Source organism: Semicossyphus pulcher, unplaced genomic scaffold (assembly GCF_022749685.1).
Source record: "Semicossyphus pulcher isolate SPU_LCO1_2020_fin unplaced genomic scaffold, fSemPul1.0.p SCAF_4, whole genome shotgun sequence".
NCBI lineage: Eukaryota > Metazoa > Chordata > Actinopteri > Labriformes > Labridae > Semicossyphus > Semicossyphus pulcher.
Window position 1 is genome coordinate 8798848 of NW_027211715.1, and position 13248 is coordinate 8812095.

A 13248-nucleotide genomic window follows, 5' to 3' on the forward strand; every position below is an offset into this window, starting at 1 on the left:
ACTCTGCCAGCCAATTACAGGCCCTACTGAAGGCTTTCACACCACAGAGACAGCAGCTGGCAGACAAAGCAAGGCATAATCCTGGAAAATGTGTGATGTATCCAGCATGTTGATTAATTAAATAAAGCACTATTGTGTTCATATGTGCAACATTATTGACTAGGCTTTTGTGAATTTTCTTTTTGTAAATATCACATTTATAAATACCTGGCAAACATGCAGTTTTTAATTTCTTTAGCTTTACCAGTTTGGATAACAAGAAAAGACTTCCATAAGAAAGCAAAGTATTACGAGATGAGCATGTACAGCATTATGGAGGGAGGAGAGGAGAGGTGATGAGGAAACAAGAGATGGGAGGAGGGGAGACAGAAAAGAAATGGATGGGGGAAGTGTGCGCATAGAAAGGAAGGGCGGAACCAAAATCAGCATCCGCAGCATCTGATTGGAAGACACGTTTGACGTCGGCGGAAGTTAATTCCTCGGCCATGGCGGGAAGACATTGCTGGAGTTTTGCATGTCAACAACCGCTCTCTACCTTATGCTGAGAGTCAGACAACCAGTTACCAGAAGGAATTAGTTTTTGGCACGCATTAACTTCGACTGTGGAAACTGAACTGGGACAGAGTTTGTCTTAACAGTGGTTTATATATAAAGTAAGTGCAACACGTTTGTCTGCTGAGTCTAAAGCTAACAATTAGCTAATAGTACACAGACCAGCGCTGGCTAACTGTGCTAGCTAATCGTTAGTGTGTGCGAATGTATGTAACGCTGTGTGTAATTTATTCCATTGCAACTATAACGTCTTGTAACATCGGGAAACGGCACATACTATATTTAATTTCAGCAGGTGACGTGAGGCTGCAAAACTTAACTCCGTTACATCTTCTCTTAGGTATATACTACTAACGTTAGTATCTTTTTAAAAAGCTGATGATTGGTGTCAAATGCGATCTGTTGTTAGCTTAGACTTGTTGGATGCCACTTTTGCAATCTGACTACATCAAGCTTAACTTACGTACAACGTTGAGCTTATCATGCAGTGTTTGGCTCCATACAAGTTCCCACATGCAAGTGAGATTTTATGGTGGGGAAACTGTGAAATTATCTAGTTATGAAATAGTTTGGCACTTAGGCATGCTGGGAATCGTATGAGCATTGTACGCTTTGCAGTTTTGTTTTGTCTTTTATAAAGTTTGTAATGTCATTCATCATGTTTTACTATACTCTCAGCTCCTTGTTGTTTAGTTGAATAATTTGGACAAATAAACGATGAGTTTAGTTGGGGCAATGTTGTTTACCATTAGTACCGATTATACAGGAGTTTTTCCTTTTGAATAACAATCAAATATTACTATTTTTTTCATCTTGTTCTATTTAAGTCTTTTACTTATTTTTATATTAGTTCTGTGGTATTTGTTCTGCACCAAAACAAATTCCTTGTACGTGTAAACCTACTTGGCAATTAACCTGATTCTGATTACAGAGGAAGCATATGATAACATTCTCATATTTTAGGTAATTTCAATCTAATGTGTGTGTATGTGTCTCTTTCTGCATCTGTTTGTTTATCTAGGTGTTTCTGCTGCTTTAACCAAAAACAGGAGGAGCCATGCAAGCCTTTTTGAAAGGAGCAACTGTTCAGTCTACCAGACCTCAGAAAGACAAGGCAGCAGCAGGACCCAGTACAGAAAAGAAAGCCAAGGCACTTCCTTGGGTAGAAAAATAGTAAGTGTTTCTATTGCCTGTATCCTGATCAATACATAATGTTTTATTAGTCTTTGAGGAATACAGTAAAGTTAGTGAATTTGTTTTTGTACTAAGGTCATAGTTAGTGGTGAATGTGAAATGGACTATATTCATTCGGAAATGTTTTTCTTATGTTCTTCCCCCCTCATGTTTGTAAATAGAAGAGGGGAAAACACCTCTATATCACATTGTCCAGTACAAGGCCAGTTTTAATTAAGGCCTCTTTATTAAACATATAATTATTTTTCTTAAATGACAAAATTGAAATGACTACTCAAATAATGTGGCCACTCATTGTATACTGTGTAATTGCAGATGATGATAAATTGGCTGTGTTTAATTTGTAGGCCTGTATGCCAAATAAATAAGATAAGAGATAAGATAAGTTAGTACTTTATTGATCCCCAAAAGGGAAATTCTGTTGGGATAATAACTTGGGCTGTGTTTTTGCAAACCTCAGCAGGCCAAAGTGTGTTGATGAGGTGGCCTTTCAGGAGGAGGTGGTAGCAGTGCTGAAGAAATCTCTGGAAGGAGCAGATGTAAGTATCAGCCTGTGATAATTTTTTACATCTTGTTACTTTATAGCCAACTCTGCATCTCAAAAATGACATTCATATTTTTCACTGAAACTTTTGTTTACCCAAACATTTATTAAAGGTGCTCCAATCATAATAACAAGGTAATTTATTAAACAGATTTGTAACATGTACTTTATGGACACTAAATAATTTACATGCAGTTAATATATCTTTTATTATATCAGACACATAGGTCCATATCAAAACACAATACATACAATAAAGACAGAGACGACAACGACAGAGGGATAAAAACAGGAATAAAATCACTACAGTTCATTTAAGTTCCCAATCAGCATAAAAAAAGGATAGTAAATGGACAACAAAGGATGAAATAAATGAGCCACTGTTAATATTATATGTAACACCTGTATTTTTTCTACAATGACAATTGTACCATAACCACAATTTTGTGGTAATGGTAATACTAACAAGTCTGATTCCTATTTAATTTCCTCTTGATCTCAATGATAACCCTTTGGAGGTTCTATTTTATGAATATAAATATTTTATGTGAACAAATATCACAAAGACCAAGACCTAATAATGTGTAGTGTTACTGCGTCTTAACACTCCCTTTTCTATTGCTCTCAAACTATTGGTTCAAACTGATGACAAAAATCTAATAAATGTCTCATAAATACGTAGTTACATTTTTAGAGAAGTCTCAATAGTTTTCTCTAACTACATATTGTCTGGCTGTGGACAGCAATTGATGTCTATTGCACAGAGGAATTAAATAAATAAAGCTTTTTTAAACACACGCACTGACACATATAAAATCTCAAATATAGTTAACTCCTTAATAACATTTAGACTTCAGTGTCTTGTGCAAGACACTTCTTACCTATAGATTCAACATGATAAACACTAATATTTGTTTGTTTCATGCATTTGGAAATCAGGTAATCAGTAAATAACACAAATGTAATCAGTACTCAGAAAAGAATGTTGTTTCTCAGACATCAATGATTTGCAGGTGATGAAAGAACCTCCGTTGACACTGACTTCTTTGCATAAGAATAGGTTTATTACAAAGTATCAGCATCGATTAGGCTTCTAGAATACCTGGGAGAACACCCTCGGCCAAATTAGTGTCTCCCCCAATCACAGTTCAACATGGACTTACAGGTGCATCTCAAAAAATTTGAATTTTGTGGAAAAGTTAATTCATTTCAGTAATTCAATTCAAAAAGTAAAACTAGTTTATTATATAGATTCATTACACATAAAGTGAGATATTTCAAGCCTTTATTTCTTTTGATATTGATGATTATGGCTTAGAGCTTATGAAAACCCAAAATTCAGTATCTCAGAAAATTAGAATATTGTGAAAAAGTTCAGTTTTGTAGACTCATGGTGTCACACTCTAATCAGCTAATTAACTCAAAACACCTGCAAAGGTTTCCTGAGCCTTTAAAAACTCTCTGTCTGGTTCAGTAGGCTACACAATCATGGGGAAGACTGCTGACTTGACAGTTGTCCAGAAGACAGTCATTGACACTCTCCACAAGGAGGGTAAGCCACAAAAGGTCATTGCTAAAGAAGCTGGCTGTTCACAGTGTGCTGTATCCAAGCATATTCATAGAAATTTAAGTGTAAGGGAAAAAATGTGGTAGGAAAAGGTGATGACAGGGATGACCGCAGCCTTGATAGGATTGTCAACCAAAGCAGATTCAAGAATGTTGGGGAGCTTCACAAGGAGTGGACTGAAGCTGGAGTCAGTGCATCAAGAGCCACCACACACAGACGTATTCAGGACATGGGCTACAACTGTCGAATTCCTTGTGTCAAGCCACTCCTGAACCAGGGACAACGTCAGAAGCGTCTTACCTGGGCTAAGGAGAAAAAGAACTTGACTGTTGCCTAGTGGTCCAAAGTCCTCTTTTCAGATGAAAGTAAGTTTTGTATTTCATTTGGAAATCAAGGTCCCAGAGTCTGGAGAACGAGTGGAGAGGCACAGAATCCAAGTTGCTTAAAGTCCAGTGTGAAGTTTCCACAGTCAGTGATGATTTGGGGAGCCATGTCATCTGCCGGTGTTGGTCCACTGTGTTTTATCAAGACCACAGACAATGCAGCCGTCTACCAGGAAATTTTAGAGCACTTGATGCTTCCTTCAGCTTTATGGAGATGTTGATTTCATTTTCCAGCAGGACTTGGTACCTGCCCACATTGCCAAAAGTACCAGTACCTGGTTTAGTGACCATGGTATTACTGTGCTTGATTGGCCAGCAAACTCCCCTGACCTGAACCCCATAGAGAATCTATTGGGTATTGTCAAGGGGAAGATGAGAGACACCAGACCCAACAATGTAGACGAAATGAAGGCCTCTATTAAAGCAACCTGGGCTTCCATAACACCTCAGCAGTGCCACAGACTGACAGACATTAATTCACGCAAAAGGAGCCTCGACCAAGTATATTAAAAATCCTTTTTTTAATTGGTTCTAATTTTCTGAGATAATGAATTTTGTGTTTTCATTAGCTCTAAGCGATAATCATCAATATTAAAAGAAATAAAGGCTTGAAATATTTCACTTTGTGTGTAATTAATCTATATAATATGAGTTTCACATTTTGAATTGAGTGCATGTTTCAAGCTCATACATCAATGGCAACCTGTATATGTTGTCCTGTAAAGCTCATTAGGCAAAGTCTCACTAGTTTTTTTATGTTCCTTTTCCTTTAGCTCCCAAATTTGCTCTTTTATGGACCTCCTGGAACAGGAAAGACCTCCACCATCTTAGCTGCAGCCAGAGAACTTTATGGGTAAGTGGTGTTGTGGGATAAAAAGCCGAGATTTCACCTCTTAGATTTCTCAGAAACGTATGTCATATGTATTTATTGTTTAATCTTGTTATTTATCTCTTTCACTGTTCACGGATTTCCGTCTCATGTTCTTTCCATCGTCTTCTCTGTCTCTTCTGCAGTCCCGAGCTATACAGGCAGAGGGTGCTGGAGCTCAACGCCTCTGATGAGCGAGGCATCCAGGTCGTCAGAGAGAAGGTCAAGACCTTTGCTCAGCTCACTGTGGCTGGCACTCGCTCAGAGTGAGTCAGCATTCCTTGCATCACATGTATGCTAAATATGGGGACATTTTCCAATCAACCGTCTGATCTTAAACCCTTACATTTTTGTAAAGCCTTTCCTGTTTGGGTGAATAGTATATCTAGTAGTATGGCTAACTTTCAGTCACTGTGTTATTCTGTATTTTTAGTGGGAAGCTGTGTCCCCCTTTTAAGATCATAATCCTTGATGAGGCTGACTCCATGACTGCACCGGCTCAGGCTGCTCTCAGGCGGACCATGGAGAAGGAGTCACGAACCACCCGCTTCTGCCTCATCTGTAACTACATTAGCAGGTAAGATAACTTACCACAGTCATTAACACACAAACACACTCTGTATATGACAGATAATTACCCTTGTGTGTGTCTTTAGGATTATTGAGCCCCTGACCTCCAGATGTTCCAAGTTTCGTTTCAAACCTTTGGCCAATCAGATCCAAGAAGAGCGCCTGTTGCAGATCTGTCAGAAAGAGAACCTCAAGTACACCAAAGAGGTAAAACAATGCTGCAATGCGGGCTATAAAAACTTGCCGTATGCTAATACACTGTTGAAAAAGAAGTGCAGCTATTAACAATCATAAAGTTTCTGAACTCTGTAAGAGGGGGTTGATATCCTAAACAGAACTGAAAAACAAATAATGGACAAATTAATGAAACTTTAAGTTAGCAGTTCCACATAGACATTTTCACATGCTCTTAGATCTCTACAAACTGGTAGCAGGCACTACTGAACCTATGATCATTTCTAAGAGTGTTTCAGGTTATGATGCTTCCAACAAACATTTAAAAGAAACTACTTTCTCAGATGGTATTGGTACAGCATTGGGTCCACACCAGAGATTTATGCTTTTGCTTTCACATTAACCTATATGACTTGAACCAAACAGGCCAACAAATCAGAGTTTAGTGAATTCAGCTTTGAAAGCCCCAAGAATACGGAGTTTTGAGAATTTTTGAGGCAGTAACATCAGATGATTGGTGTAATTATCTCAAGCCAGAGGGCTTAAATCCTGTTTTGGTACATTTTTGAAATTTGGAATTGATGCATGTCTGTAAAATACTGAAATAAGTTATTAAACTATGTGGAGCTTGTTATGCATACAAATAATTTTTTACAGCTCAACCAGGACAAAACTGAAGTCTTGGTTATTGGCACTGAGGCCCAGAGAGGCAAACTCGGTGAGAAACTACAAGCACTGGCACTAAACCCCTGTCAGCAAGTAAAAAACCTAGGAGTTATCTTTGACTCTGACTTTAGCTTTAAGCCTCACATTAGAAACATAACTAAGAATGCATTTTATCATCTAAGAACATTGCCAGAGTACAACCGTTTCTCTCTCAGGCCAATACAGAGATATTAATGCACGCTTTTATTACCTGCAGGATTGACTACTGTAATGCTCTGCTGTCTGGTCTCCCTAAAAAGAATATAGCCCAATAACAACTACTGCAAAACTCAGCTGCACGTGTGTTGACTAGGACCAGAGAGAGAGCACACATTACACCAATTTTAAAGTCTCTGCACTGGCTACCTGTTTGCTTCAGAACTGATTTTAAGGTCCCTTTATTGGTTTATAAAGCTCTTAATGGTCTTAGCCCTGTCTATTTATCAGATTTGCTTTTAACCTATGAACCCTCTAGAACCCTCAAGTCTTCTGGTAGTGGTCTTTTAATTCTTCCTAAAGTCAGAACAAAAACCCACGGTGAGGCATCCTTTTATTACTATGGACCACGCCTCTGGAACAGCCTTCCTGAGCACCTGAGGGCAGCAGAGAATGTTGATATGTGTTTGTTTGTATGTTTAAAAGCAAACTCAAGACCTACTCTTTTAGTCGGGCTTTTAATTGAGCTCTATTTAATTATTTATTTAACTTGTCTATTCATTGTATTTTACCTTTTATTTATATTCATTTATTTATTTTTAATCTGTCTTTTAATTGAGCTTTCTTTCTTTTTCTATTTATTTATGTATTTTAGTCAGTTTTTCTTCTTGTTATATGTTTATTTTTATTTTATTTTATTTTTTATTGTATTTATTGTCTATTTTCAATCCTGCCTCTGGTGTTTCCTCACTGTAATTTAATGTGAATTATGATAGCGCTTCCTCAGTTCCTGTTTTCATTATTATCCTGATGCACAAGGGGGGAAGGGGGGGGGTTGCCTTCGGGGCCTTCCACTACCCCTACCCCAAATCCTGACCCTGCTGGGGGACATGGGTTTCTGTTGGGAGGGCTTTCTGGCGGGGGGCCCTGGGGGCAAACTCCTCCCACTAGCTATTACAATTTTAATGTTTTTCCATATTGTTGTATTATGTGAAGCACTTTGTGTTACTTTTTTTTTTAATGAAAAGTGCTATACAAATAAAGTCTGATTGATTGATTGATTGATGCATACAAAGGCCAGCAGGGGGAGTCTGATGTTACTAATATGTTGTGTTGAGTCAGACTCAAGACAACTCAAAGATGTAGTTCCTAGAATAGAAAGGCTTTCACCAAGTAATGAGTTTTACAGCTTACGCCAAATATATGGTGTAAGACATTCTTCATGGGGTGTCTGTGGCTTAGTGGTAGAGTCGGTTGTCTTTTCAATCGTAAGGTTGGAGGTTCGATCCCCAGCTCCCTCACTCTACATGTCTAAGTGTCCTTGGGCAAGACACTGAACCCCAAATTGCTCCCGGTGGCATAGCCAACATGTGTGAATGTGATTACTGATTGACAGTTAGGCACTTTACGTAGCAGCCTCTGCCATCAGTGTATGAATGTGTGTAAATGGGTGAATGTGACATGTTGTGTAAAAGCAGCTTTGAGTGGTCGCAAAAACTAGAAAAGCACTTTAAGTACAGTCCATTTACCATGTCTAAAGGTTTATATACAGCACACACTTCCAAATACCTGCATCCCGAAGAATCTCTTTAGGCAGTGGGTCTGGCAGAGATCTGCAACTGCTTTCTTTGCCTTTCAATAGAGCCGTGATGTGTGACTGCTGTGTTCATGTGATGTAATGACTTTTTCTGTTCATCTAGAGTATAGCAGCGTTGGTGAAGGTGTCTGAGGGAGACCTGCGGAAAGCCATCACCTTCCTCCAGAGTGCTGCGCGCCTCAATGTGGACAAGGAGATCACGGAGCGCTGCGTCATTGAAATAGCTGGGGTGAGAGCTTCTTCTTTGTGTCAAATAAGAGACTGGATGAACTTATTTATTGACCTTAGTTGAAATGTCCTACACACCTGAAACATTGCCTTACTACATTCCAGTCATTTCACTCTCGCTGTGCTCTCTAATAGGTCGTTCCTCCTAAGATGATTGACAACTTGTTCCAGGTCTGCTTCAAAGGCACGTTCGAGAAACTAGAGGTCGCAGTCAGGGTAGGTGTTCCGACATGTCCGACTTTTGTTTGTGTTGCATGAATTTTTTTTTAATGTTAGTTCTAAATAAAATATTTCAGTCTGAGAGCTTCTTGCCAAAGATAATAATTGATCACAAAAAATAAAGACAACCTTTTAATAATAGACAAAAAGCTGTTTTCATTTGTGATATATCCCTGATGTTTATACGCAGTGATTGTGTGTAGGGATGGCTTTCACCTCATTCCCTGTATGTCTCACATGCTTACTGTCTCCTCTGTCAGAACATGGTGGATGAAGGCTATGCAGCCACGCAGATCCTGAGTCAGCTTCATGATTCTATAATAGAGGAAGACCTGAGCGACAAGCAAAAGTCAGCCATTACAGAAAAGATGGCGGTAAGTGAATCTTGTGTTCAAATTCTAGCAATGGGCAAAGAAGCGACAGAAACTTTTATCTTGGTGAGGAGGCAAAGTTGATAGTTAGATTTATTTGATCATGTTTATCATGCTGGTAATTTTAGTACTTAATCTATAGATGTTGATAAGGGAAATTGGCTCAGCTTTCATGTGCTGTTGACGAACACGTCTTTATTTTCTGATCCAACAATGAGTGAGCAATACTGCCCACTGCGTCCCATCAATTACATCCACAGCACTTGGGAAGCTCGCTGTACCCATGAATGCTCTTTAGTGAGCCTGCAGGGTGTGGACATTCACTGGATAGCGCAGTAATTGTTTGTGTGATCACCCTGCTGATTGACGGTTGTGACAGACCCAAGTCATCACTGCTGCACTGTTGCATTTTTCCAGTTGCCAAATATCTTAATGTTGTGATCACTTTCATTTGCAGCTATATGCGTTGTTGCGTTGGTGGGAGATGTGAGTGCATCTCTAATGAGATCTACCACAAACATGATCCCTGCACGATTCAATCTGTAGCGTTTAATTAGCTCTCTGTCATTCAGTGTTAGGAGAACATTTCTCCTATCTCTCCGCCTTTCCGCCATTTTCTCCTCTGATTGAGAAACTCTTAAGCCTCTTAAAAGTCCTCCTCACTACTCCTAACAGTTTCTCACCTTAAGAGCTCTCTTAAGGGCTCTTAAGATGCTGTGTAAATAACTGTTATCTTTACAAAGATCTAGTCTTAACTTTAAGGGGAACTTTTTAGAAAATGTCATGATTCGAAGAATTTTCTTAGAATTTCATCACTAGGAGCAACTCTTTGTACTTGGAAACTTTAGGAATACAGCCCCTGGAGCCTTGGTTACTTTTTGGATTGGAAAAGCGAATTTTTGAGAATGCAGTGATGACAAACATGGATAATTACACTTTTAACCCTTGTGCCCTCCTCAAATTTACTACCCTTTGGACACCTTTGTGGCAAAAATGTACACGCACAAAAAAACTGCTATAAAATCATCATACATCAATATTTTTTTCTGATTTTTTTTTTTACATAAATCACTTAAACAACTCCAGACCTGCTCAAAACTACCAAACATGCAATCATTTTCAGAATTTTAACCCTTTAAATGCCAGTTTAATTATTTGAATTATTTCATTATTTATTACAAAAAAACACAAAAATGAATTATTTTCCATATAATAAATAGCAGGGAGATGGGGCTTTGGTGGTGATTAGAGTCTTGGATATGTCAAAGATTAGCAACAAAATTGATTTTTATAATTACAATTTATTTTATAAAAGTGACAGTAAGACTTAGAACCAGCTATAAATGACGAGCGGCAGCTGTGATGGTCTGTACACTGATTTTTTGCAAAGAAGGAAGATAGAATTTGAGTTACTTATCGTTTAATGCCCTGTTTACATTGCTTCTTACAACAGCACCGTTACAAAGGTCCACCGCTCAGCTGCAGAACGACTTCTACCTATCATTCCACCTCCTTGCATTTTGAATTAAAGATGAGGCATAACAGAAGCCAAACAGTTTAGCCTTGAACTGGCAGTGTAAAAGGGGCTTATGTATTGTGCTATCCTAGATGTTTGCTCAGAGTCACTCGCATCAGTTTACCCAAATATTTTCTTTTGGATATCGAAACAAAATGTTCACACGGTGGAAACTGGCTGACATAGAACAGTTTGCAGCACTAGCAGGATGCGATGGACAAATTAAAATAGAGTTCAATAAAGAGTACAACAGAGAAGGCTTTGGAATTTGAGGGGTGAGCCCTAATACAGACTTGTAGGATCAGCTCAGGAAAGCTCTAGTGCCAATTTGTGTATTGAAAATATGAAATGAATATGTTTCCCTTTTTCCAGTGAGTTATTTATTTTACACCTTATAATAGTATTAACTCAAAAACTTCAAAACAGTTCACCTTGCTTTTCCTTTCTCCAAGAGTTATTTATTACTTCATATATGGTGAAAGGTATTCTTTATGAAAATTTAACAACCATATAAAGCAATGCAACACTCTGGCCTAAAAGAATGGGTGCCATGTAGTGGTAGCTAGCAGATGTCTGAGACACAGCAGCTGTGTTGAGGCTCCAGCTTTACTTTAAGCTTTCCTTGAACAAATCAACAGAACACAGTATAAAGATTTGATGCACAGTTTCTGGCTAACAAGTATCCAAAATGGTGACTTTTTATACTGTGATATATGCCATGTAGAAGGCTCTTTAGATTGATACCTGTTATTAAACCTAAGTGTTTGCTTTGTCTTCCCTCTCTGGTTCAGGTTGTAGGTAAGTGCCTGTCAGATGGTGCAGACGAGTACCTGCAGATGCTGAGTCTGTGTTCAGTCATCATGCAGCAGGCTTCCCAGAACAACTAAAACTCAACAAAGCAGCCTCTCCCCTCCTTGGAGAATACCAACCCTGCTTCCAGCAGGACCAACAGCCTCACTGAGACAGCAGCACTTCAGTCAGACTCAGCTGAGTTGTTCACAGTTGCAGTTTGAGACATTCACTGGTAGATTCAAGATGACAATGGTGTTTACTCAGAGACAAGGTGTTTCTCTCTGTATTTGTTGTATCTCTCTACTCTAGAAGGAGCACTTAAGTGCTATGTGAACATTATGTCAAAATCTCTGCTACTGTTTAATCACCCTTTAGATGTCTCTCTATTCCTTTTCATTCATGGAACTACTAACTAACAGATCTTTGAACACTTTTTGTATTTTGGAAAGTAATAAAAACATTTTTTCAGTGTTTGTTTCCTTGAAGTCATGGCTCATTATAAAAACATACACTAAATTCAGAGCAATAGTTACTTCAGATATGCAATATACTGTTTGACATCAGGCTTTTGTGGTCCTATCTCAAGATGTAAGCAACTATTAGTGTCAGTACTGTTGACATAATGTTCACCTTTCTTAATCTGTTGCCTGAATCTATAACTTTTATTTTCAATTTAACTGCTACTTATAACATTAAAGTCAATTCATTTAAGATTCTTGTAATAAATCCACCATTAGCCATTAATTGCTTCTTTACATGGCAACAGACAATAAGCGTCCCACATTGTTATACTTCATATAGACAAACCGCTATTCCAGACCTTTTGCTAATTCTGGGACTGAGAGCCCTTAATTATCCTGATACATTTGATCCTTTCCTGTCTTTTGTTCACCACATAAAGGAAATCAGCATGACTGCCTTTGTTCACCTACGCTTTCTGGCCTTTCTGGCCATGGCTGATACAGATGCCCTAATTTATGCCTTTGTTTCAACCAGACATGATTATTTCAAGGCGTTGCTGTTCCATGTGGCTCTCCTTTGCACCCTACAGTCTTTAATTCATTCAGAATGCTGCAGGCAGGTACAGTTATAATTAACTTTTATTAATTTGCTACCCACTTCAGCTTAAACATTAAAGTGCTTTTGAGGATTTACAAAATTATAAATGAGTAGGTCCCATCATGCCTGTCTTTTCTTCAACTGTATTCCATCCTGTGCTGTGTGTTCTCTTGTTACAGGGCTCTGGTCAGTCCCCAGAACTACAGGCAGAAAGAACAGGATTTGTCAGTTGCTGCTTGTTAACACAACGTTCACAAGTTGCCCTGATCTCAACGATTGAGAGAAAGGAGCTAGAGATTGAATGGAGAGAGGGAGCGACTTTACCAGAAGAAAGCAGTGATTACTATATACTTTTACTTCTGATAGATTTTACGGTGGTTGAGTTATAAAGTCCAGATAAATACAATAGCTGCGCACAACTCTGCGTGAAGGTGTCTGATGTGTGAATGCATAAGCAGCTTCATCCTGCCGCTCTGCCCTGCCCTGCCCGCGGTCAAACAGACACAAAGACCTGCATGCTGTCGGCTGGTTGCAACTCACCTCTGGCAAAGGTTGACGGCCAGAAAAAATAAAAGGGTTATTTTCCTTTTCTTTATTTTATGTTGTTAATGTTTTAATTCGGTTGAATTTGCAATGTACCATTTCAGCTAAAATTTTTTTACATCAAATGTACATTTTATATTTTGAACTTCATTGTTTTAAATGTAATTTTTGTTGTCTTTTCATATGTATATTTAATCAAGAGCGCCAAAT

At 38.5% G+C, this 13248-nt stretch overlaps 1 protein-coding gene across 1 annotated transcript; it reads left to right on the forward strand.

The window, feature by feature from the left end:
• Window positions 1-566: 566 nt before the first annotated feature.
• Window positions 567-11907, forward strand: rfc4 (replication factor C (activator 1) 4). Its single transcript, XM_069680306.1, has 11 exons — window positions 567-653; window positions 1574-1725; window positions 2207-2285; window positions 5014-5093; window positions 5255-5374; window positions 5542-5685; window positions 5765-5885; window positions 8414-8539; window positions 8674-8754; window positions 9018-9131; window positions 11436-11907. The coding sequence occupies exons 2-11, from the start codon at window positions 1610-1612 to the stop codon at window positions 11529-11531; spliced, it is 1077 nt and encodes a 358-aa protein (XP_069536407.1). The 5' UTR covers window positions 567-653; window positions 1574-1609; the 3' UTR covers window positions 11532-11907.
• The last annotated feature ends 1341 nt before the right edge of the window (window positions 11908-13248 follow it).